The 26865-nt window shown below is 43.0% G+C and overlaps 1 protein-coding gene across 21 annotated transcripts in view; it reads left to right on the forward strand.

Annotated features, from left to right (window-relative positions):
* Sh3d19 (SH3 domain containing 19) overlaps positions 1-26865 on the forward strand; it is a 181707-nt gene that overhangs the window by 141709 nt on the left and 13133 nt on the right. For 14 of the 21 annotated variants that reach the window (XM_087619553.1, XM_087619557.1, XM_087619551.1 and 11 more), the window contains 9 exon segments: positions 8916-9023; positions 11239-11351; positions 16097-16158; positions 17170-17434; positions 19480-19548; positions 19744-19884; positions 22940-23012; positions 23926-24056; positions 25848-25906. In XM_087619553.1, the coding sequence (XP_087475679.1) occupies positions 8916-9023; positions 11239-11351; positions 16097-16158; positions 17170-17434; positions 19480-19548; positions 19744-19884; positions 22940-23012; positions 23926-24056; positions 25848-25906 (1021 nt within the window). 21 annotated transcript variants of the gene reach the window in all.

The raw sequence follows: 26865 nt of genomic DNA on the forward strand, positions 1-26865 counted from the left end.
GCTGACCCCACAGGGGTCCAAGGAGAAGGGCCCGCCCAAGGAGAGATCCCGGAAGAGTGATGGTTGGAGCCAGGACACACATGCTACAAGCTTCTTTCCCGTAATCCTCACAGAATGTCTTGGCAATGCAAATTTCTGTAACAAAAACTCAAAAATTGTAGGAGTGCTGGCCAAGACCAAGATAATTAAATTCCCCAAAGGCAGAGAGAATGTTTTCTTCACACTGTTCAGATAGCAAAGCTTATCTGTCGGTGACACAAAGTTTATCTTTGATCTGTCAAACCAAGCTGATCCATGTCTCAATGGAAAAATTCATTTTACTATTGTTTATTTATCTGGATGAAATTTGTGGGCATATAAACTTGATAGTATTTTGCAGGTTTTAACTGTAACCTTATAAATATTAAGCATGCCTTAGAATGGTGTAGAATACACATGATTTCAAAGCCAAAGTGTGGCTAAGCAGGATAGCTCAGTACTGGAGGCTGAGTTAGGAAAATCCCAAGTTTAAGGACAGCCTGGGCTACATCTGAGACTTGTCTCAAAGAAACAAAAGATCTGTAGACCATGTGTCTTGTACATGGTAGCAGACATATTTGCTAAATGTTTGTTATGCATACAACATTGTAACTGGCTGTAGCACATAAAGCAAAAAGATACATCTCATGCACAGAAGATACATCTCTCGTCCACAAAAGGCAGAAGGAGAACAATAGGCGATATTGTGCTTCTGCTGGCGGTCTGTGTACTGTGATGGACGCTCTTTCATTTCAACTCAAACTAATTTAATTTAAGACAACCCTCTGTGTGGCAGCAATGGCCTCACACTGCAGATGAAGTAAACAGCCTGAGAGACTCTCGGTGCTCCATGTCATAAAACTGTTTTCCCAGCCAAGGTGTGTATGTGTGTGTGTGTGTGTGTGTGTGTATGAGAGAGTGTGTGTATTGGTGTTTGTGTATGTGTGTTTGTGTATGTGTGTGTGAGTCTGTGTGTTTGTGTGTATGAGTGTGTGTGTGTTTGTGTGTGTGTGAGAGTGTGTATGTGTTTGTGTCTGTGTGTGTCTGTGTGTGAGTCTGTGTGTGTGAGTGTGTTTGTGTATGTGTGTTTGTGTATGTGTTTGTGTATGAAAGTGTGTGTATGAGTGTGTCTGTTTATGTGTGTTTGTGTATGTATGTGTTTGTGTGTGTGTCTGTTTGTGTGTATGTGAGTGTGTGTGTGTGGCCACTTGATTTGGTATCACTGGGGATCAAGCTCAAGACTTCATTCGTCACGCTACTAACTGATCTACATTCCCAGCCCCCAAATACAATTTTTTTTATTTTAAGTCCTGTTTGTTTTTTACGTTATGTTTGCTACCCAACATTTTCAGGATTCCCTAAACAAACAAAACCTTATAGACTATTTTAATGTGTTTCTAATAATATATTTTTATCTAAACCTTTTGATGTTACAAGTGCCAGAGAAGGGTAGGATGGGAAAACAATATAAATCAAACAGAGGTTGCCTTTTTAGAACCTTCTGGGTACTGTGGGGATGCAAACTTGGTTAAAAATGCTGAGAATTTCTTCTGTATTATAAAGCAGACCATGACAGACGTCTTCAAACAGGAAGACGAACAGAAAGCATTCTGCATGGCTGCCGTGCCGTGCCTCACACTCAGTGTGGCTGCAGTGCCTCACACTCAGTGTGGCTGCAGTGTCGTGCCTCACACTCAGTGTGGCTGCAGTGTCGTGCCTCACACTCAGTGTGGCTGCCGTGCCGTGCCTCACACTCAGTGTGGCTGCAGTGCCGTGCCTCACACTCAGTGTGGCTGCAGTGCCGTGCCTCACACTCAGTGTGGCTGCAGTGCCGTGCCTCACACTCAGTGTGGCTGCAGTGTCATGCCTCACACTCAGTGTGGCTGCAGTGCCTCACACTCAGTGTGGCTGCAGTGCCGTGCCTCACACTCAGTGTGGCTGCAGTGCCTCACACTCAGCGTGGCTGCAGTGCCGTGCCTCACACTCAGTGTGGCTGCAGTGCCTCACACTCAGTGTGGCTGCAGTGCCGTGCCTCACACTCAGCGTGGCTGCAGTGCCGTGCCTCACACTTGGCCTTTTCTGCACCTTCATCCCTTATTCCTCGTCGCCCAGCATTTAGTCATCAGGGCCCTCTTTTGGCATATGTATCATTTGCATGCCTGACTTTAACCATTGCTCTTGACCGTGAAGCCCTAGGGAGCCCCATGTTTATCTTTTTGTAAACCTGCCCCCCTATATTTCGCACCTCACTTGGTGACAACCTCACACAAACAGCCTTCTCTAGAGAGACAGAGAGGCTATCCCTGAATCTTCTTGCTGTATCACTGAGTATCTAGCCATTGGATTGGGAGTAGAGCGATCTCTCACACAATTCCCTCAGCCAGGCAGTACCTCTCTTTGCTCATATAAAATACCATAGTGGTACCCCGGGTGAGGAATAGCACTAGGGCTGTTGTGGTCATGTAGGAGAGCGCTGCCACCATTGCAGCCTGGTTGGTAGTGATTACTCCGCATCTATTAACTCACCATTGCCTGCTTTACCTTGTGACCCATCTTCAAAACTGCCTCCTTCCTCCCATTCCTATATGCTGCCCCACTCTCAGCCTTCGTTCTGGATTACTGCCACTTCCTTCTAAGTGCCGTCAAGCCGTTCATCATCTCCCGCGCTACAGCTGCCCTAGGGATTTTCCCAGAGCGCACACAGGCCTTGTGGCTCCATGCGCTCATGGCTCTCCAGAGACCTTCAGGACCCCTCGGCCCTCAGGACTGATGGATTTTTTTGTTTGTTTTTTGACTGAGGATTCTGTGAGGTTTTTTCCTGGTATTTCGGTGGCATTGTCATTATAAGTAAATAAATGGTCTCTGTGAACCCTTGCCTAATTGGTTCAGGCATCAGCCAGAAATAAGGAGAGGGAACACAGAAGAAAACTCGGAAATCTATCTTTGGGCCTCTTTGTCTTCCCTCAAAAATAATGAGAAACTAATAAAGCATTCATAAAATGAGGTTGCCATATTAATCTCAGGAAATAGAGATCAGAAAATACTGACACTGTGGAAACATTGTAAAGATTAGAAGAATTATTAAAGAAAAACTCATAAAACAGACAATTTAATATCAGACTCATTTCATAGGTAGAATGCCTTCCAGGTTAATGTAATAAAGCCAAGAAGTATTAGCAATTCCACTTCTAACCCTTACAAATCATACCTAGTTGTCAGGGGAAAAAAAAGCCGAATGCTTCTACCGTCAGCTCCGTTACACAGACTGGATTAATAGTTTAGTGACCAATCTCTGCTATTATCAAAACTCTGGAGAGAGAAATTACAGAAAAGCAAGCCAGAGATGGGGAAACTAATTACAGTGACAAGCATATTATTACAGATAGCTAATGGACGGAAGAAATCACCAGTGTTTTTATCAGCCCAGTAATGAGGACCATGCCTAGGTGTAAAGGGCCTGCTTGTTTGGCGACACGTGTGGAGTAATTGGCGTTGAAATGAGAAACCAGAAAGAAGACAGAGTGAACACTGCAGATGAGAATGCAGAAAAATGCCATTGACTTCCCTAGATTTTGACAGAATGTTGGTCTTGTGATGCGTGAGCAGTCTCTGATAGAATTATCTCCAGGAGGCGTTTTGTTGTTGTTGTTGTTGTTGTTTTGTTTTGTTTTGTTTTGTTTGTTTGTTTTTTCTTTTTTTTTTTTTTTCGGAGCTGGGGACCGAACCCAGGACCTTGCGCTTGCTAGGCAAGTGCTCTACCACTGAGCTAAATCCCCAACCCCCAGGAGGTTTTTAACCATCTATAGACCACAGGATTCTGGGAACCTGATGCAGCCTGTGCATCTTTTATCTCCTTTAAAATGGTGTCCATTAGTTCATGTATGAACAGTTTGAGGTATAACTTTCATGTCAAGACCACTCCTAGGCTCTAGATTAAGAACTTGTTCTAAAGAACATTGGAGAAAATGCACGTAAGTCTTAGTTACTGTTTGGTTGCTATGACAAAACACTATAATCAAGGCAACTTATGGAAGAAAGAATTTATTTGGGTCTTATGGTTTTGGAGAGTTAGGGTCCATGATGATCACGGCGAGAAATCTGGTGGCAGGCAGGCATGGTGCTGGAACAGTAGCTGACAGAGAAAGAGGGAGAGAGGGAGGGAGGGAGGGAGAGAGAGAGAGAGAGAGAGAGAGAGAGAGAGAGAGAGAGAGAGGGAAATCAGAATGGCTCTTCTGAAACCTTAAAGCCTGACCCCCAGTGACACACCTTCTTCAACAAGGCCACACCCCCTAATCCTTCCCAAACAGTTGTACCAGCTGGGGATCAAATATTCAAACATATGAACCTATGGCAGTCATTCTTATCAGCAGTCTGCACAGATTATGTGCACACACAAAGAATATTGGAAATAAGTTTCAACGCGCTGCTTAAATGAATTATGATATGATGCAATACGATGGCTATCATGTAATACCTCGACAACAAACTAACATATTATTTTCCAGTCTCCATATATTTTATTCAATTTTTAAAAATGCAAGGGTTGGGGAATAGGGATATATCTTTTTTTTTTTTTTTCTGGAGCTGGGAACCGAACCCAGGGCCTTGTGCTTGCTAGGCAAGTGCTCTACCACTGAGCTAAATTCCCAACCCCGGGGGATATATCTTAGTTGGTAAAGACCTACAGTATTTTGTAAACCTGATGTGATGGCACATACCTGAATTCCATCACTCAGTAAGGAGCAGGAGGCTCAGAAGCTCAAGGTTATCCTCGGCTACTTAGTAAGCTTGATATATAAGTTGTATCACCGTGTATCAAACTAGGTATCACTGCCCAGGATACAGAAGACCCTTTCTCAAAATAAATCAAACCGATGAAGAGTGGTATTCCTGGTATTTTAGTTACTCATTGAGTCTTAAATGATGTATCTGGAAGGACTTTGAGAAGATGGATGGAAGGCCTGATTTTCATTTTTTGTTAAGAGTCATTAAATTGTGTAAGTGCCACCTTTAACAAAATGTTCTCTACTTGTTTCTTCTCTCTTTTTCTTTTTTCTTCTTTTTCTCTTCCAGCCAGGATTTATCACTCTGTAGCTCAGGTGCCATCCCCCACCTTTACCTCAGAGCTCCTGGATCATAATTGGCCTCCATGTCCATCCCATTTTTTTTTCTTTTTTAAAATTGTTTGTTTATTGTGTGTATGAGTAATATCTGCATCCCCAAGGTCACCAAATCAGTTTTTATTTCTATAGCTTACTAATGTTGATTGATATTATTGTTGCCTTGGAAAAACAATGAGATTTAATGATATCCCTTCAGATTAATAGTCCAATCTATTGTTTCTTTATACCTAATATCCCTACCTTTAAAACTATATTCGTTTTTCAAACCATTGGAAAAAAAAAAAAAAAAACATGTACTTGGGGGCGAAAAGGTTCTTTTTTACAGTATTTTTTTAATATTTTCCATCTAGTATTTTTCTTTTTTTCTTTTTTGGTTTTTCAAAACAAGGTTTCTCTGTGTAGCACTGGCTGGATTTGAACACAGAGATCTGCCTGCCTCTGCCTCCAAAGTGCTGGGATTAAAGTTAGGTGCCATCACTGTCCAGTTATTTTTTTTCAATAATAAAATGAAAGTATTTTGGAGTTGAAAGCTCAAAGATTTCCCCTGTTGTTGCCCCTATATTTTGCTTTTGTTTCTAAACGAGAAAAGAAAGAAAGAAAGAAAGAAAGGAAGGAAGAAAGAAAAAAAGAAAAGAATTTATACCATATACTTTCATAAATATTTACTTCAAGTGTTTCTACAGTAATTTTCTAAAAATAAGGCCCAGGACCAAAGGTTACAAACTTTAGCCATTTAAACAGATACTAGGGATGTGGCCTTCTTCTGGGCTGTGCCTGCAGCCCACAAGCACAAAGGGAGGTGCGTGCTTGCTTTGTAAGTTGCTCACACTAGGGGAAAAAGTCATCTTCAGCAGTTGAGGGTGCGACTCATTTAAAGGGGACTTGACTGTCGTGCACAAACCAGGGCTCCACCATCATGGAAATAAAGACCACGACTTTGATCCGCCTATCTTCTCAGTGATTTGGATGGTGCTGTTTGTCCTCTTTTGGTGTCACATGGATCTCAGCCCCACCCAACAGGCAGATGGCCTCCTGACTCAGTGAGCACAGCTGGGGCCATCAGCACACCGGGCCTGCCCATCTGCAACAGTGTAACAGTTTTTCACCCCGGCATGCAGAGCAAAGTAATTGCACATGACTGGGTCAATTATTTAAGAGGAGCTAGTGACAGGAAAACCAAGAGGAAGGAATTTGGGCTGGAGAGATGGCTCAGAGGTTAAGAGCACTGACTGCTCTTCCAGAGGTCCTGAGTTCAATTCCCAGCAACCACTGGTGGCTCACAACCATCTGTAATGGGATCTGATGCCCTCTTCTGGTTTGTCTGAAGACATCAACAGTGTATTCACATACATAAAATAAATAAATCTTAGGAGGAGGCGGGGGAGGAGGAGGGGGGGGAGGGGGAGGAGGAGGAGTAGGAGGAGGGGGAGGAGGAGGAGGGGGAGGAGGAGGAGGAGGAGGGGGAGGAGGAGGGGGAGGAGGTGCTTGAGCTTAAGACAAGATGGCTGACCCTTTGACAGGACTGTTGAGATACGCCCTCTAGAGAGTGCAGGATTAGAGGCAGGGTTTCCTAAAGTTGGCCTCCCCTGCAAGCTGGATTTGGATGTTCCTGTATCAGCCTCCTCAGTACCTGTGGACAAGCCTTTCCCCCATGCCCTTGTCCTGCACACACCTACTCTAACTCTAGAATGTGAGAATGGATAGGTGACATTGGCGCAGAATCCAATCTTAGGCATTCATGCTCAACACTTTCTTCTCCTTCCAAACTCACCCAGCAAGCATCTTTACCCAAAAACTGTACCAGTAACCAACATATTAGAGATACCAGAAGCAGCAGTTACAGCAGGAAATATGAAAGGTTGACCACACTGAACTTGATTAGCCTTGATTATTTTAGTTAGTCCTTTTCGAGCAGAGAACAGATCTGTGAGAGATACTAAAACAGGGGACGGAACCGCTGAGGGGTTGCTGAGGGTTAAGGGTTGGAAGGGAGGCAGAGGTTCTAGGTTCCAGCGGGCCAAAGGGGCAGCACAGAGGCAGGGGAGGGAGAGCATACCACTTTATTTTTACCATTCTGTTTATTTTCAGGTCTCCCTTTTTTTTTTTCAAGTTAACTTTGTGGGAAGAGAGAGTGACTGTGTCTGTGTGGTGCACACACTTGTGTGCGTGTAGAGTCCGGAGGCTGGTATCAAATGTCTTCCTCTGTTGCTCTCCCCCCTTTTTTCCTTAAACAGGGTATCTCACTGAGCCCAGAGCTACCCCTTTCTGCTGTATCAGCTTGCCAGCCAACACCAAGGACCCTCTTGTCTCTGTTCCCTTATTGCACAAAGCTTTTTACATGGATTCTAGGGATTAAACCAGGTCCCCATGTTTGCATGACAAGCCTTTTACCAACTGACCTATTTCCCAAGCTTTGGGTTCCCAGCATTCAAAAAGAAACACACAGGAGCGGGGAGGCGGTTCAGTGAGTGCTTGCTGCACAGACGGAGGGCCTGAGTTTGGATCCACAGCATCACAGAGAGTCCAAGTGTGGGCCTGTGCATCTGCAACCTCAGCATAAAGGGGGTCAAGATAGGTCGCCAGAGCTCACTGGCCAGTCACCCTAGCCAAAAAAACAGCCAGCTCCAGATTCAGTAAAATACCCTGCCTCCAAGGGGTAAGAGTCGTAGAGCAGGTTACCAGGCAGGCATCCTCTTCTGATCGCTGTAACATGTGCATGTGAACCAGAGCTCCGTGTGCATGCGCATGTTAGTGTGTGTGTGTGTAAATATATGTACACACACATATATACATACACACACACACCGAGACACACACGCATATACCATGCTTGCAAACATTTTTAAATGTTATTTATATTGGGGGAATGCCTCCATACGTATTTATATAATCACATTATGTGCCCAGAACCAATGGAGACCAAAAGAGGGGACCAATTCGTCCCCTGGGATTGGAGTTACAGGCCTGATACGGGTGCCGGAAACGAAGCTCAGATCCTCTCCAAGAGCAACAAGTCCTCTTAAGTACTAAGCCACATGCAAACATTTTTATAGTCAGATTTCTAAAATAATGAAAAAAGCATTTGCATTAACATTAATTTCTTTCTGTTTAATAAAAATAGGCCTATAGTTACGTTTTGGTTTAAAATACTTACCCTAGGCATATCTGACTTACTTAAGATAAATTAATGAAGATGGAGAAATACTAAGTCGTATATCTTTGCCCCAGAGTTAGATATCTGAAGGGAGATGATTTATTTTTGGAATAAAACCCTTTTTACTTCCACATTATGTAGCGTCACTAAACTGATCTAAAGCAGCTTAGTTCCAGGGTCAGGTCGTGTGAGGGGAGGAGGAGCTGCTGGTGAGCCAGGGGCGAGCATCTCAGTCTTACACAGGGGTGAAGAGCAGAGCCCTCCTGGGGGCTGGGGCGTGGCTGTTTGGAGAGATTGCATGTTACAGATGCCCCTCATTTGCAGGCAGACATTTATGAAATGATTACACTCCCCTGAAAGCTAGCTTCTACATAATTCAGGATTGTCCTGGATCTCTCTCATCAGAGAGGAAGAAAGCCATATGAATTATTTACGGGGTACTAAATTATTTCCTTTTATGAGCTCCAACTTTGTTTTTGTCTCTGCAAACTGAGATTTTGTTTATCCATGAATAGTTTTCCCTGGGGCGTGAGAAATATGACTCTTAAATTATGAATGAGGCTTTTTTGTTTGAATCTGTGTTAACTAAAACATGCAAAATAAACTATGTTTTTCATTAGATCCCTTTCAGCTCCCCACAAAAACAGAAGCAACAAAAGAAAGAGCGGTTCAGCCGGTGCCCACCAGGAAGCCTACTGTAATAAGAATCCCAGCCAAACCAGGAAAATGTAAGCTCTTCTCTATGTTCCTAATTTACTCCTCCAAGAGCCTAGGAGAAATCTGAATTAACTTGCCAATGTCTGCTTTAGAAATTACGTGTAACCTGCTGTTTGTTATTCCTAGTCATGGACATCCTGGAGCAAGGTCTTCTCTCCCAATTCTTTGGAGAATTATCACCAAAAACTTGTGTTCTGTCTTTCTTTAAGGCTGATTTTAGACAAAGAAAGTAAGAGACAAAAAAAAAAAAAAGAAAGTAAGAGACCGAATATCTGGGAACAATCATACTATCCCATATCAGTGCCGCTAGTAAAGATGTTGGGGAAGAGGTGAAAGGAACAGCAGATGAGGTAATATATGTCTATCCGGGGTGCACTGTTCCAGTCATCTCAGTCTTCACATGTGTGAACTGTTCAAAGAACTGCACACAAGCGTTAGAGACATCTAACAATTATACTTCTCAGAACGACTAAATTGCAAAGTAAACATCATTTTAAGATTAGTAGAACTCTAGATTTTTTTTGTACGTCCTTAATTGATTTGTTTAAACACACAGCAAATGAAATTTTATATCAGCTTTAATTATACCTCAAAAATGTGACATTTAGGGCTGGAACTGTGACTCTGTTGGTAGAGTGATCACCTAGTGTGCTGGAAGTCCTGGGTTCAATTCCTGGAAGTGTGTAAAACAGGGAGAGATGGTGCACAACTGTAATCCTAGCACTCAGAAAGTTATGACAAGAGGATCAGGAGATCAAGGTTATCCCTGGCTACACAGTTTTCAGTCCAGCCTAGGCTCCAAGAGACTAAGGAAGAAAAGAAAATCTGTGAGTTCTGGAGCAGTTCCTGGCATTGCTGAGAATTGGCACTCAGCTTCCCAGAGGCCTCTGGTTTCATTCATGGCCTCAGAGCTTTTCTTGCCTGGCCCAGAGATGCCATTGTCTTTGTCTGTCTGACAGGAGGTCCGGCTGATTCCTCCGAACACAGCACGTGTCAGGGCTGGAGTGCCCTGAGAGTGTAGAAGCATACATACGCTTGACTTTAGGAACCCGACAGACCTTCTTCATGTTAGCGGCTATTCACTGCAGCTAGAAATTGCAAGTATTCTTTTGAACAAATGAGAGTGCCTGTGTACTTTCAGTGGCTACACCAGACAGCGTAAAAGGCGGCTTTAGCCTCCTGCAATATGTTACAGTCATTCCCCTCAAGAAGTATTCCTACACACAGACTTTAATTATCTGGCAATAATTAAATCTAATCATCTCCATTTTCTTTCTTTAAAGTAAGTTTGGAGTATTACTGAGATGCATGTGTGGTTTGGATATAAAAGTATTGTTTCGGTAATTGAGGCTAATTATGGCCATTAACCTAAATTATCAGAAACATTTAGTTACTTGTGAATTGTCGAGGGTTGGGTACTCTGCCTGTTAAGGATCATGTCTTACTAGAATGAGCACAGGCTTTTGGTTCAAACAAACAAACTTGGCAATTACTGACGTTAACTAATCAAACAGTTCACTTTGAGTTTTCATAACTCCAGTATCTCTAGCATGGGTAGCATGTTGTCTAGTATGACATTCTCTCGCAGTTGTGTATTCGTGCTGCCCACTGTGTAGCCTCTCTCCCCACAGTGGCAACTGGCTGCTGCACATGTGGCTAGCACAACTAAAGAACAAGCCTCTTGGGCTGGAGAGATGGCCCAGCGGTTAAAAGCACTGCTCTTCCAAAGGTCCTGAGTTCAACTCCCAGCAACCACAGGGTGGCTCACAACTCTTTGTAATGGCAACCAATGATCTCTTCTAGTGTGTCTGAAGACAGTATACTCACATACATAAAATAAGTAAATCTTTAAGAAACATAAAGCTGAGCAAGCTTCAAAAAAAAATTTTTTTTTACTTAATTTTATTTTTATGTAGGATTTAAACCGAAATTGCCATCCATAGTACCAGCTATGAGTAGACCAGACAGATCTAACACAGGGATGATGATTTTGTTTGAAGTGCCTAAGTTAATGCCTGAGTCATCGCTCTTAGCAAATGCTCTCCCACTATTGTAGCATGTAGTGTGGTGCTAGCTCACTCACTTTCCAGAGGTCAAAACTGTCTGGTTCTAGGTGAGGATCTCTCTCCTGCCAGCCATTTTCCTAGAGAGCCCAGACAGTCAGTTCATTGTATGGAATCCTGGACTACCATTGCTGGTGACTTCTGTCTTCTGTCTTTTCCTTAGGTTTACACGAGGAACCACAAAGCCCACCTCCTCTTCCTGCCGAAAAGCCAGTTGGAAATACGTACAGTGTAGCGTCTGGAAGGCTCAGTAACTCTGACAGAACTAGAAACCCAGTAAGTGATACCAAGGGGTTGTTAGGCCTAAGACAGAGTTCTGAACCACTTCTGAGTGTTCAGTTACTATTTAAATTATCTTACCATTGGCTAGATTTTTAGAAATATCTTATTAGAACCCAGTTGTTAAACCTCATGTGCTCACTTAATGTTATATTTGATATTTTACAAGTCTCTATAGAAGGATTGGATTCATTAATTGTACTCCGTTATAAAATAATTTCTCCTGTACCAATACAATGACATTGTCTTTTATGTGATACTATAGTAATAATGAGGAAGTTATTATAACTTCCAGAAACTTTAATATTTGTAGAAATAGATTAGTCAAATTGTCGGATTTTGTTTAAAACATTCAAATTCATTTTTATTTAAAAAATAATTTAAAGTAACTAATTATTTTTAATTTTGAAATTTAAGAAAAACTTATATTTGAAATAAAATGTTTTCCTATGCATTTGTTAACATACCTTTCATATATGTGTTTTATATTTCAACCTTAATACTATTCCCATGTAGGTTTTTAAAAATGTCCTCCCGGTGGGCGCTCTTTATAGCTTGTTTCAAAGGAAATCAATTCTTAAAGTCTTTAAACCAATTCCGTCCAATTTTTATAATAGTCTTACCCTGTGCATTAACTGTGTTCATCATACAGACAAACCCGTCTAATCAGCTAGTGAAGAGAAATTTCTTTGAAAAAGACATTAAATTAAATTAGGCAATACCAAGTTAATGAGATTCTTCTGTAGAATGAATTAAAATTTAGTGATCATTTGTATCTTCAAAGTACTTGATAATAAATTTTTATTAAAACTGGGCAAAGAAAGCCCAAAAGCAGATAGTAGGGCCCCTACTGTACTGTGGTTCCAACCCCGTATGGAGGAAGGTTGTTGAGATCCACGAAGATCTCAGGCGCCCGCTCTCAAAAGGCCCCTGAAGGGAGCTGTGCTGAGCAGACACACAGTCTTGAGGGAGAGCTGTGACGGGGTCTGTGACTGGCCACGCTATGGAAACACAGGGATTGTCACCGGGTGTCACAGTCCAAGAGTGACACCTACATTTAAAAAAGAAACAGGTTTTGGGGGCTGGAGAGATGGCTCAGCGGTTAAGAGCACTGACTGCTCTTCCAGAGGTCCTGAGTTAAACTCCCAGCAACCACATGGTGGCTCACAACCATCTATAATGGGATCTGATGCCCTCTTCTGGCCTGTAGTCATATGTGCAGACAGAACACTGTATAATAATAAATAAAGCTTTAAAAAAAACAAAACCAAAAAGAGCAGGATTTGATACATTAACTACCTAGTGTCCATAACTATATCCCAGCCTCACATGAGCAGGAAGAAAGCCTGCCTTGTACCCGTCACAGGGCACCGGGGCCGCCTGTATGCTCATACATACAGATTGTAACAGCGAGTCTGAAAGAAAGGCCGTGAGAAAGCATATTATAAGCTCCGTGGTTTGTGCAGGATTTCTAGAGACTGGGGTCAAACACGTGCCTAAAAAATTTGTTTTGAGAACTGAGTTTATTTAGACCAGACGCCATGAGGTCCAGAGGTGAGGGGGAAGCCCTGTAGAACGTGTCAGTGTCGCAGACTGAGGATCGACAGGCTTTCCCAACTGTCCTTTTCACTGGACGAAACTCATCTGCTGTTTCCCCTGCCCATAGCTCCAGGAACCTTTCCATCAACTCTGTGGCTACAGATGCCAAACCTCACCTCCGTTACTTAAGTGATGGCTCTGGGGCACCATCGGGGACCCCTGGAGCTGTGTGTTCCCTTGCTATCTCAAAGCTCCCCTAAATCTGCCAGCTCTGTGGGAAATACAGCATGGACCATGTCAGAATCCAGGGACACAGCACAAAAGTGTATGAGCCCGAGACAAGCTGACCAAGCTCTGCTCTATGAGAGAGTGTCAGATCCTACAACACATGCTCCACACTTCCAACACACACATTGTGGTGGTTTGAATATGCTTGGCCCGGGGATTGGAACTATTCGGAGGTGTGGCCTTGTTGGAGGAAGTGTGTCCCAAGGGTGTTGGATTTTGAGACCCTCCTCATAGCTGCCTAGAAGACAATCTGCTCCTGGTTTCCTTTGGATGAAGGTGTAGAACTCTCAGATTCACCCAGTGCCATGCCTGCCTGGGTGCTGCCATGCCCCCACTTTGATAGTGGACTGAACCTTTGAACCTGTAAGCCAGCCCCAATGAAATGTTGTCCTTTATAAAAGCTGATCCTTTATATGATGCACATGTGGTCTTAGGAGAAGGAGAAATATCTCCCTTTTTAAAAATGACACAAAACCCAGAATCCCCAGGTACGGTCACATCCACCTGTTACCCTAATACTTGGAGAAGCTGAGACAGGAGGGTCGTGAGTTCTACTCTCATCAGTGTTATACTGCAAGGTCCCCTCTTAAAAAGAAATGGGTGGGGTGGTGGAGATGGGGGTCTTTCCAAAATTAAAGTATGATTCTAATGCAGATGGTGCAAAGATGACATCTATAGAAATACTATGATCAGAAAAACACCCCTGCCAGGAACTTGGCCAGCATCTCAGACACCAGAGTTCCCGGGATCTCAGAACTAGGGAAAAACTAACATATAGAAAGGCTTCACAGTGTGTGTGGAATGCTGAAGAGGGGAAAACTCTAGTCAGTAATCTCCGAGGACTGTTGGCAGAATCTGGGCACCAACCCAAACTGAGCAAACACTAAGACAACTGCAGCAACGGGGGCCACCTTGTCACTGTTGGAGGGTGTCACGTATAGCAGTGTCTTCCAGGATTTGCCTTTCTTGTTCCAACTTAAAAGTGAGAGATCAGAAAGATATTTTAAAAATCCGACAAACCTACACGGATGTAGCTCAGTTGTGGTAGAGCTTTGTTGAAAACAAAGAGAGAACACAAGCCTAGGCCCAGGAGGCCCCAGTTAATATGTGATTATATTTATATGATATATACCCTTCCATGTCAAAGTTACACGTTAATATTTGTTGCTGAAATTTCCCTTAATTATTAAGGCATAACCCACAACTAATTTTGAGGAAAATCAATAAAAAGTTCTCCTTGCCTGCTAAAGTTTGTTTGTTTTAATTTTAAAGGTGGCCAAGGAAAGGCACGCATTTTATCCGAGCAGCCCTGTCAGGAAGAATTACAGGCAGCAGCGTGTTTATAAGGCGTGGGTTATATTCTGGAATATTGCAGGGTTTATGAGCTGGTGGCTGGCTTCACTACATTAACCGAACTCATTAGTGAAACCAAGTTTTAAGGGCAAGCTTAATTTGTTTTTTAAAAAATGAGGTTTTAAGACATCGAAACATGTTTAAATTATCATAGTTATTGACGATTAATCACTTGGTATTTAAGGGGATGTTATAAATAGCAGGAATTTTTAAATTGTGGAAAGAAGTTTTAACTCATTTGTTATGAGGATGAAATAGTTTGAATTTGCCCAAAGATTCCTAAGCGATAACTAAGTGACTGTTAATGCAGAGTAATTTTAAAGGGCTAGAAAAATATTCCCTTTAAAGTCTTAGAGACAGTATTTCCTGGATATATGCTGGGGTCTTAATGACTGGAAAAGGGAAGGTTGGTCTTAGGGGTAAATACTTTGAAGGTTTCAACTGAAAAAGAAAATAAAAGAAAAGAACAAAGAGGCCTGCTTGGTCTTTGAGATTTTTCTGTTTCTCAATCAACAGACAAATGATTTCCCAGTGTTTGGCTATGACATAGTCTGGAAACCCATGAAACAGAGCAGCAGAGCCCTGCTTCCCTACCCCATCTTCCCATCCACCCCTCCCCACTCCAGACCCTCTCGTCTGCAGAGCCCAGCTAGGCCTGTCCTGTGCTTTCACACACTTGCTGCATACACACCCCACACAAAGGCCTTGGCCTCCCATGCAACCCGCCTGCAAGCTGGAGAACTCCCCATCTCTTCTCCCCTTCAGTCTCTCCTCTTGTGTCTTCCTTTCCAGTTCTTTTTAATGTCTTCAACTTCTATACTTCAGAACCCACTGCTTGTTTTGAAGCTATCCAGCAAGGAGATGAGATCTGACTCTTGGAGCAAAACAGCCATCCACTTCACTCTCTGTGGTTTAAACTCACGACTGTTTGTTTTCTCCCATAATTGAGATAAAGAAATGTCATATATTAAAGTTGAAGCAAACAAACTGGCAGGAAAGAAGAAAATCTAGGGCACCCAGCCCTCTCTTCTGTCCTCTGAGGACACCAACATACATATAAGCAAAACAGTCATACACATAAAAAGTCCTTTTTTAAAATATTGCTTTATGACTGGGCACAAGAGACCAAGCTTATAATCCCAACACTGTAGACACAGAGGCAGGTGAATCTCTGTGAGTCCAAGGACAGCCTGGTCTACACAGTTCTAAGCCAGCAAGGGTGTATATGTATGTGTATATGTGTAATACTGTTATAGTATATGTATGTGTATGTGTACATGTGTAATACTGTTATATGTATATGTATGTTTATGTGTATGTGTAATACTGTTATATGTATATGTATGTGTATGTGTATGTGTATATGTAACACTGTTATATGTATATGTATGTGTAATACTGTTATATGTATATGTATGTGTATGTGTATATGTGTAAAGCTGTTCTCCATAACTTCACAGCTTTTCTACTTAGAGACTCACCCAAAAAGCTGACCCCAGTTCCTCTTACAAACTCTTAGTTTGGGTTTGTCTTGACTAAAAAGCCTTCTGTGACATTTGTAGGACCTGGAGCAAGCCAGTGAATCAGGAAGCTTGGTACAAGGACCCCCCAGGTTGCCACCAAGGTAGGTAAAATGTGGGAAAGTTGGAGGGACTGAATACTGTGGAGGACTGGCTCCTGTCCACTACCTTCTATATGCAGGGTTGTGAGCCTTAGATCTCGCCTTGGAGAGAAACTCAAGATTCTGCCCGGGCTGCCAGCCCACAGTCTGCTTGTGACAGCAGGTTATGGGACTCTCTGATCTTTTCTTCTTTTAACAAGATCCAAAGCCTACAGATCACAAACATGAGTGAGTCTTTGATACTTTTTCCAAATAAATAAGACAACTTTCCAAACTAAAACAGTTCTTCTTGTGGAGTCTTGCTCATAAACTCCCTCCTGTTAGGAAAGGTAGGCCTGTTTCTCAGCGTCTCAGAAGGGAACTCAGCTGGCCTATCCCCAGAGCTCTAGAGGCATTTGAACAAATGTCGAAGGCATTGCCATGTCGAAGTTTATTTCCACTTAGAGATAAGGAAAAAGGTTTTCAAACTAGTAACTATCCTATTCCCTTTTTAGGACTTTATGCTCTTCTAAATTAAGAGCTTTAATAGTAATGTATAATGTGGCCCATTAGGGGATTTTGATGTTCCTTTTCTAATTATGCAAATGACCCAAGCACATACACCTGATATCGTCTCCTGTCTACGCTTTTGTCTCAGACAGTGGCAGACAGTACTTAGCTTCCTGAAATAGTCAGTGGGTTCAGGAGCAGTTGGGGCCTGAGAGCGCTCATGACTGTAAATGCCTGTTTGTCTTGAGCAAATGAATCTCCAGTGCTAGCTAAGAGGAAGCCAGAGCATCGGACTATTTCCTCTGATACAATGTTTAATGCAACGGTCATTTGCTCAAAAGTAGCACACCCTGCAGGTTTCAGTAAACTGTATCTCCCCTAGCAGAAAAGCTCTTCATGCCTGCGACAGGCTGTGTGTGTGTGTGTGTGTGTGTGTGTGTGTGTGTGTGTGTGTGTGTGTGTGTGTGTGAAACAGAACCTAGATGAGAACAAAATGCTGACTCGTGGCTCCCTCTTGCCTTTCAGACCTGTGCATGGAAAAGTCATTCCAGTTTGGAGGCCTCCCCCCAAAGGGGCCCCTGAGAGACCCCCACCCCCTAAACTTTCTGCAACCAAATCATCAAATAAGAATCTGCCTTTTAACCGCTCCTCCTCCGACATGGATCTTCAGAGAAAGCCGTGTCACTTGGCATCTGGACTCTCAAAAGCCAAGAGTCAGGTCTTTAAAAACCAAGATCCGGTGCTACCCCCTCGTCCCAAACCAGGACACCCTCTCTACAGGAAATACATGGTAAGCCTGGACTTTTAAAATGTTGGTGCTTAAGGGTTTTCTGCTAGGATAAGAAAGACCTGTAGTTCTTTTTAAAAGTGACCCTGACCCAGAAAGCTTTAGAGAAGTAGGCTGCCTCGAGCCTCAGTTTTCTGGAGCTGGGGAGATGCTGGCTCAGCAGTTTAAAGCACTCGTTCCTGCAGATGCCGAGGACCCCGGTTTGATTCCCAGCCGCCACATAGCAGTTCACAGCCATACCTAACACGTGACGCACTGACATACGTGTGAGCAAACATTCATACACATGAAACAAATAAACAAAAACAACAACAAAAATCCCTGTGTTTTCGAGAATCAGAAACACCCAGGTCAGGGAAGCAGGCCATAGGAATTCTACCTCGCTGCCCCAGGAGCATCCGCCATGGGCGTGGGTGACCAATGCCGGGGCTCATCTCCCTGTGTAGCTTGTACTTTACAGTTGCTTTGCCCAGTAAGCGAGTCGCCTTTAAGTGAAGTAGAAATCGAGCATTTATTAAGATCAATGGACTTTCTTACAGTTTTTTTCATTTTGTTAGCATAATTATCACACCCCATTTACTAGCTACTAGTTAAAAGTCCTTACCAGTAATTGAGATTAGTTGGATGTTGATGTTGGTCTCTTTAGATGTTTTTCACCAACTGACTTTTGCCTGTGTACCCCACAAATGACAGGCAGAGATGATTTATGAAAATTAACTTATAAGTGGGCAGGGACAACTATTTCTATATTTTAAATAGTTGTATGCCAGTGCTGTGTTTAGCCGCAGTTAGTAATTTAATCCCATTCTGTACTCCCTTCAAGCCAGAAAGTGTTTTTTACTTTAAGCAAATTCTTGTTTTGAAAAGAGAATAGACAGATTAAAAACAGATAATATATTCACAATCATTTAAATTAATGAAACCCATTGCCTCTCCCCCAACCTTTCTCCCTCATCTCCCCACTCCTCCCCACAAGATAAAGTATAAACTAATGAAACTTTAACTACCCAAACCCAGGGCATAGTCTTTGGGATAGACTACTTAATAAATAAAGTAACATAGAAATTGGTATGTATCGAGAACTAATTATTAGCTAGGCACTATTCAAAACTAACCTTGTAAATTAGATACTTTTCTTATCCCCATTATACAAATAAGGAAAATGAGACCATGTTAGAGATTTAAGCCAGTTGGCGGTAAAACCAGGACATTAATACCGAACAATCTGGCACTGAGCCCACAGTCCCCCATACCATGAATACAGGGTTAATTAGTGGCATGTTCTCTGTTTCCTGTGGCCATCCTATGCCAAAACTGTTTATTCAAGAGGGACCAGGCTTACTTGGGGTTCTGTGTAATGACAAACTATTTAAGTAATCCAAAGAAATCAATAAGTAAAAATGATGGTCTGTTTAGAGTGATATGTTTCATTATAAATCCACAACCACCCCCATTAAGTTACTACTAGGAATCTATGTGCCTTAGGAACCCCAGGGTGTTGTGGGGATGTGGGAGGCGTGATGCTCCTCAACCCAGATTTATAAGCTCACCTCCTTGTGCTCTATGTCTTTGCTCATGGGTAATCCAGGGGCCCAGGTAGCCTCCTTCTCCATGTTTTAAGTGTATATTACCTAAAACTTCTCATCAGTCAAAATCTACCAAGGCCGGAACAGAACCCTTTAGCCCTGGGGCTAAAAACCATCATAAGGTCAGACCACTGAGGGAATAGGAAGTCTTTGGGCTTCAAGCAGACAGACACTGGCTACCAGGAAGACTACGAGGCAAATGGAGGCCATCAGTAAGGCCCTACAGAAAGAGCTTCTAACAGAATGTGAGGTCATTTACCCCTTGCGCTCCTGAGGGCTCAGCTCCACCCACTGAGAGCTTTAGTGCCCAGGAGAAACGGTGACCTCACTGGATCCCAGGGCTGGAGGCCTGCCCCAGAGCCAACCTTCTGAAGAAGCAGTACTTCAGCATGCACGACAAGGTGATCAGCAACGGGTTTCGGTCTGAGACTGTGACTGATTCTCTTATGGTTTACATTTAAGCTGTCGGTGCCTCATGGAATTGCCAATGAAGACATTGTCTCCCAAAACCCCACGGAACTCTCCTGTAAGGTAAAGTCGAGCTCTTTCTTTACTGACTGATTAAAAGAGAAAAAAGAAGAAGAAGAAAAAAAAAAAAAAGCGCTGCCCTCTGTTCCTGCTATTACATATTATTAAATGCTTTAGGCTCCAAAGATTAAAATGTGGGGAAGTAGTAATATTTTATTAAGTAATAATTGCTTCAGAGCGTGCTGTTGTGCTTTGCAGCGTGGAGATGTACTTGTGATCCTGAAACAGGCAGAGAACAATTACCTGGAGTGCCGGCGGGGAGAAGGCACCGGCAGAGTCCACCCGTCCCAGATGAAGATTGTCACTCCCCTGGACGAGCACCCCAGAAGCAGACCTAACGTAAGGAAGTGCTGTTGTGAGACTTCGTACTATGCACGGTGACCCCATCACGGAGCTAGTAATTACGTCCTCCACTCCCTGAGTCTCTCCCATCAGCAGCACTGCTTTAACCAGGGTGGAAATAACAGTAGCAGTCTGCTCCAATTTTGGGATAAATGACTCTAATGCTGGCCCAGAGACTCCTGGGTGTTCTGCCTTCTTCCAGGCCTGGTGGCTTGTGGGAGCTAGGACACTCGGCTCTCTCCTATTTTCGACTTCGAAAGCTACTTACTCTTAAAGAGTGTGAACCTGTTTATCAAGTACCAGAGGTGCTTTCTCTAGCAGAATGAATCCATTATTTTAAAAGGAATCCTGTGAATGCTAACTCTGATACAAAGGACTTCTTTAAAATGCAAGCTGAGCCCTGTGTTGTGATCCACACCTTTAATCCCAGCACTCTGGAGGCAAAGGCGGGTGGAACTCTGTAAGGAGGTGGAGTCAAGCGGGATCAGAAGTCCAGGGTCATCCTTGGATGCATGGTAGAGGTCAAGGGTATCCTTACTGACAGGAGACCCTGTGTAGGGAGAGGAAAGGGAACTTTGTGTAAACCTACAAACCTGGTTTATCTGTTTTAATAAATTCATTAGATAATGAAATATAATCCAGTGACTCAAGTCACAATTAAGGCCTGACAACAAGTTTTTGGAGCCTGATTTTTAAGGCCTGATATTAGATGGTTGTGAGCCACCATGTGGTTGCTAGGTTGTGGATTCAGCACCTCTGGAAGAGCAGTCAATGATCTTAGCCACTGAGCCACCTCTCCAGCCTAGTATTAGCCATTCTTACCATTACACTATCATTTCTTTAGCAATGAAGACCTTTGAACTGTCTTAGATTTACCTACAAGATATGCACCCTAGTAGTGGCGTCTGGGTTGACCTTCTCCCTTGCGGACAACCCCGTCTAGGCTGTTGCCCCTGATGAGTCTCCCCTGCTCATCACTGAAGACTTGAGAAAGGACACTGACTGGAGGCTCAGATCACCGTCCTAAATTTCTCACTCTTGGGTTCACTTGGAGACTCACATTCATGTTAGGTTTAGGGTAGATCTGTGTCTTCACTTCTTCCAAGTCGCTAGCCATCCAGCCTAATATTGTTGTTGAGTGGCCATTCTTTTTTCTGAAGATTTAAATCAGGAACAAATAAAAATCACACACACACACTTAGTTACATAAATCGGTGTTCTTAAAGCCACTGGAGACCTGAAATAGCACAATTACCACAGCTCCCATGTTGTTTGTTCTTTAGTCAAAGGCAGTGAGCAGGAGCAGGTGTGAAAAGCTGCCTCAGCCCTTAGGTCTCGACCAGAGGTACAGTTCTGCTTACCTGTATTAAGTACACGGTTTGCCTCTGCGACACATTTTCATTAAAAGGACAGGAGGATTCAGGGAAGATGTGACGGAAGTGCAAGGTGGGAAGAGTGGGGCCACTTCTCCCAGGACACTGTGATCAAGCCAGTGCCCTGCAGCTGTGGAAAGGCCAGAGATGACGTATCCCTGAGAGGTCCAGAGTCATTGAAACATGAAGAAAGAAAGCACACAAAAGTCTACCTTCATTCTAAAAGTTTGCTAGCATCGAATATTTTTAAGTACCATTCCCAAGGGTCAAGGATGGAGTCTTCCTTGGCCTGGCCTTGATCTGCAGACCACCTGAGAAAGTAATCGACATCCTGTAACTGGATTTGATGATGATGATGGTGATGATGGTGATGATGATGATGATGATGATGATGATGTCATCATTGATAAGCCTGTTTCTTCACATAAGAGACTAAGAACCCAAGTGTGGTGGGTTCCCAGCACTCAGGATGTTGAAGCAGGAGCATCATGAATTTGAAATCATGCTAGTCTATATAGTGAGTTCAAAGCCTACCTGGAGAGATAGCCAGACCTTGTCTCAAGAAATAAAATAACACAGGGTGTGGTGGGTGTAAGCAGAGGCAGGAGGATCTCTGATTTTGAGACCAGCCTGGTCCACATAATAGCAGTGTCAGCAGGAGAAGGGGCCGGAGGAGGGGGAAAAACAAGAAACAAAAGTAAAACCAGCTGCTTGTCAGTAATAAAGTGTCATCTTGGATCTCCCGGTCTCCTCTGGCTAACCCAAGCCATTGTTTACCTAACCAAAGAATACTGCCTTCTCTTGGCTAATTTACTTAGAATTGCTTGTTGGATAAGCCATTCAGATTAAATAGAAAGGCCAAGCATGGGGAGTAACATCGCTTTCAGACTAGAGAATGTATTCAGTTAAGTGGTAATAAATGAACTGGTTCTCCTTCTGTGAATTATACTTTATGGGAAGTCATTAGCTCCTTTCATTGCAAAACGCAAGAACATAAATACCGAACTCCATTCTCTTCCATCAGAATGGACTTAAATGTGAAAGCTCTGTCCTTAAGGTTTAATTGATCAGTAGAAGTGGGGAAAGTACCATTCACTGAAAGGCAAAATGGCTGAATCCCACAACTTTATGGAAGGAGAAATGTTATGGTGTTTTGTTCTTATTTCCTTTGATGTTTTTAAAGTTAAACAGTTCTGTTTTGTTTTAGTTTCTTCCTTTAAAATCAAAAAGCTTAGTGGGGCTGGAGAGATGACTGGGGGTTAAAGACTTGCTGCTACTTCTGTAGAGGACACAGGTTCAGTTCTGAGCATCTGCAGTTCCAGGGATTCCGGTGCCTTCCTTCTGTCTCTATAGGCACCGGGCGCTTGTATGGTGCACAGACATACACGCAGGCAAAATACCCATATGCATACAGTAAGTCTTTGAAAAGGAATGCTTAGTAACATTGAATTTTATTGAAATTTATTTCTGTACTCCCCCCCCCCCCCCGGCAAGAGCACATGGTTTTTGAGGTGGTGAGGATTCTCTCGCCTAGCTCCCCTGCGTGCTCTGCGGCTAGCACTCGTGCTGCAGCATTTCAGGAGGACTCCATAATGAGGACAAAACAATGGTCTTGCAGAGAAAAATGAAACTGGTGTCTACCCTGCACACCCCACTCACAGCCCTGTTTCTCCCCTCAGGGGTCAGGCCACACTCAGAAGCCTGTAGACAGTGGCGCTCCTCACGCGGTGGCTCTTCACGACTTCCCAGCGGGTAAGGGCATAGATAATAAATGGGTGGGACCCTCTCAGAGCCTTTCATCCTCACTGCCAGGGCCATAGAATGCTGGCTGGCAGATAACATCTTATATCCATCGCTCTGTCCTCAGGAAGGGGCCAGGCGCCCAGTCGTGCCTCAATGCTTAGCTGGAAACCTGCCCTTTGAGAGGAATGGGAGCTCCCTCAGACCAATGAAAAATAGCCACTGCTTACCGTTTACAAACGTTAACTTCGTGATGAAGTTTCAGCTCCAAATAACATTCCTCAGGGGCTCGGGATAGAACACTTTCTTGCTTAGCATTGTGATGAAGTTAATTCTAATTTAATAAGTAAAGTGGGTGTTTAAAAGGTTCTTTAATATGTGTGTTACCGCCTAATATGAGATCAAATTATTAGATTTTTGTAATCGTTTTAAGTTATCCATCACAGCCAAAGCTACAAATTTAAAAAAAAAAAACTATTTACAACTTATTTATATATACTTGGCAGATTGATTTCTATTTCGGTGTAAATAAATTTTCTTCCTAAAGGGCTGTAGTACTCCCTTAGTTAATATTTGAAGTTGGAATGGCTTTTCCGGGTGACTGGGAATAGTGGTAAGTGTATCATGCCAGGTCTATAAAGATCCGTCAATGCCCAGTGTGTTTTCAGCAAGACTTACATCGGCACAGTAGGGATCACGGGCCAGGACGATGGTGGTTTTAAAAACTGTTTCCCTTAGTAGATATCTAACCTCATCTTAAATAGAACCTCTCATATCACATTTTTAAAATAAAATTTTGCGAAAAAATTAATTCGATCAGCGAATGCACTCCCGGCCTCTGTGGACAGATCTAAATGCCACTTTGTTCTTCAAGCATGTGTGCAGCTGGGGCAATTCATTGTGTGTCATGAATTCTGTATTACAGAGCAAGCCGATGATCTGAGTCTCACATCTGGAGAGATTGTTTATCTTCTCGAAAAAATAGATGCAGAGTGGTACAGAGGGAAATGTAGGAACCAGACTGGAATTTTTCCTGCCAATTACGTCAAAGTCGTTGTAAGTGGGGTTTGTTTATTTTATTTGGCCACACATTCCGGTGCTTTGGTGAGGCTCACAGATAGGAAGGAGAAGCTAGAAGCCTACAGTCTTGAGACAGACTTCTCTGGATCACTTGACAGTCAGACATTTATTTTTTAAATGAGCATTTTCCCACACAGACTAGCTCTGTCAGCATTCAGTTATGGAAGGAGTAAGAGCTCAGCAGGGATCTGTTGCTGCTGACCGATTGGCTAACACAGTCTAGGAGTGGAGGACCCACCAGCTTCAGTGAAGTACACATTGCCGGGCCCAGCCTCCAACGAAACAGTACCAGTTGGTAAATCACTCATCCTTGGAGGGTTCTTAAGCACTTAGGGATATGTGCCTGGAGACATCCAGTGACCATGGTTAGTGCGACCAGACATTATTCTGAAGGGATACTCTTAGGGGGCGTGGCACATCAGTTTGAGAAGACCCAGGCTCTTCTACCTTAGCTACTGGTCCATTGTCTTTCACATTTTCAAGTCAGATTGGAGAAAATTATAGTGAAGCATCAACATTCTATAGCCCCTAATAGATTAACTTGTGGACACACTCCAGTATGTTGAAGACTTTCCTGCTAAGCTGGGGTAGCTGTGAAACAGGGACAAAACAAGACTGTTTTTTGAACACATGTAGTAATAGGAAAAATATGGCTCACTCCCTGATATAACCTGTGGATACTATGAAATATTAATAAAGCAGCTTATTTTGAAGGGAAAAAAACAGTAATTTTCTATTACTTCAGAAACTTTAAAATCTAGGTATTACAGAAAATCTGTATTTTTCAAGTAGAGAGCATCTGAGCCTCTTGGATTATGAAATGTAGGACTTAAACGTTGCCCAGTGCAGATGGGGCCTGGTTCTTTGCAGGCCTCCAGCCACACTCTCTAAATTAATATTAAGAGTAATGTAAGTTTGAACACTCCTCCTCATTTCTCTTCTGCTCAGTGTAGCCGTGCTCTGAAAAGCACAATTACCACACTGAAATCAATCACACCCAGTCGGCCACATTATTGGTATAAATGTTATTCCTAAGCCCACAAGTTTAAAAAATTGTTTTAAAACATCACACTTACAGAATTTATCAAAAAGGGCCCTGATCTAATATAGACCTCACAGCCTTAAGTAGTTTTCAACTGCGTGGTTATGGCCGAGACTTTTATCCCAGCCTAGCTCTCCCGTTTACTAAGCAACCAGACCAAGGAAGTGCCTGGCGTTTAGGAGACATTTAGCACAAATTGCTTTCTTCCTGCCCCGTTTATATGAAGGAGAGAAGTGCCCCCTTAATATGGGGAGAACACACCAATCTGATCAAACGCTTCATTTGGGAATGTCTGATGTCACACGCTCCTCGGATGCAGTGTAGAGAACTCTCGGGGATGGAATGGTGTCATGTGCTCATGGCGACACATGAGGCAAGAGTTCATGGGTTGCTCGAGGAGGACTACATCAAAAGCCATTCTCCCTCCACACCTTTTAGATAGGGTCTCACTGCTGTGGCCCTAACCTCTTTCTCATGATCCTCCTTCCTCAGCCTCCTGTGTGCCAACATCACAGGAGTAAGTAACCACACCCCGCTGAATCTGTGCAGTTTTTCCAAAGCCCCATTTTGGTTATTTTAGTGTTTAGGAACGGCACCTCCAGTAGGTTCAACAGCTACCTTCCCTGTTTAATTTTAATCACTCGTCTTCCCAGTACTTGATGTTAAATTTCATCTTAACCAAATTGTGGGGGGGAAAAGTGTTACCATAATTTTGTCTTTGCTAGGTTGATATTCCAGAAGGAAGAAGTGGAAAAAGAGAATCATTTTCATCTCACTGTGCTAAGTAAGTTTTGTCTGTGTTCTTTTGTACTTTTTTTTTTTTTAAGGAGTTAGCAATGAAGAATTTCTAAACTTAATCATTTCCATTGCATGATTGGACAGATCCTCGGTATCCTTAGTTCTCAGGAAACTTATTTGCTTATAATGTGATAGTGACAGCAGGAGACATGGCTCAGTGATGAGGATGTGTCCTGCTCCTGCAGAGGACCCTGGTTCAATTCCAAGCACCCACATTAGGTAGCTTAAAACCACCAACTCCAAATCCAGGGGATCTGGTGCCCTCTGCTGGTCCTGTGGGTATGTACATGCACAACTTTTTTTTTTTTTTTTTTAATTTTGAAAAAGAAAAGAGAAGCTAGAGAAATGGCTCAGCAGCTAACAGCAAATTGCTGGTCTTGCAGGGGACCTGGGTTCGATTCTAGGACCTATACATAGCCCACAGCCATTTGTGACTCCAATTCCTAGGAATTCAATGCTTTCTTCTGACCTCTGTAGGCACCAGGCCTACATATGTATGGTGCATATATATATTTGAGGTTAAACACTCACACACATAAATGAAAAAATAAAAACATTTTGAAAAGGAAATGCTGTAAGCCGGTAGAAGCCAGCCTAAATAGCCTTCTGCGTGCGCAGACTTAGGGGCAGTGGCAAATCACTTTGCTTAGACTTGACCTGACCTGCACGCAGACAGTTTTGCTATCAGGAAGTCTTTAGTGTGTCTTTCTGGTGTCTTTCAGTAGCTTTTTTTTTTTTTTTTGGAACTTAAAGTGCTTTTCTCATGGAAAATATGTCTATCTTATAGAAATATGAATCCTACAAAGAGAGCCAGATGAGGCCAGGGCTCAGCTCAGCGGCTGAATGCTTATCCCATAGAACATACAGCTCTGGGTTCTAATCCCAGCCATGGGAACAAGAATCGGCTTAGTAAACATTTTGTATTGTTTTGTTTCTAAGGACTGG

The sequence above is a fragment of the Rattus norvegicus genome, chromosome 2, assembly GCF_021556685.1.
Source record: "Rattus norvegicus strain SHRSP/BbbUtx chromosome 2, alternate assembly SHRSP_T2T, whole genome shotgun sequence".
Lineage (NCBI taxonomy): Eukaryota > Metazoa > Chordata > Mammalia > Rodentia > Muridae > Rattus > Rattus norvegicus.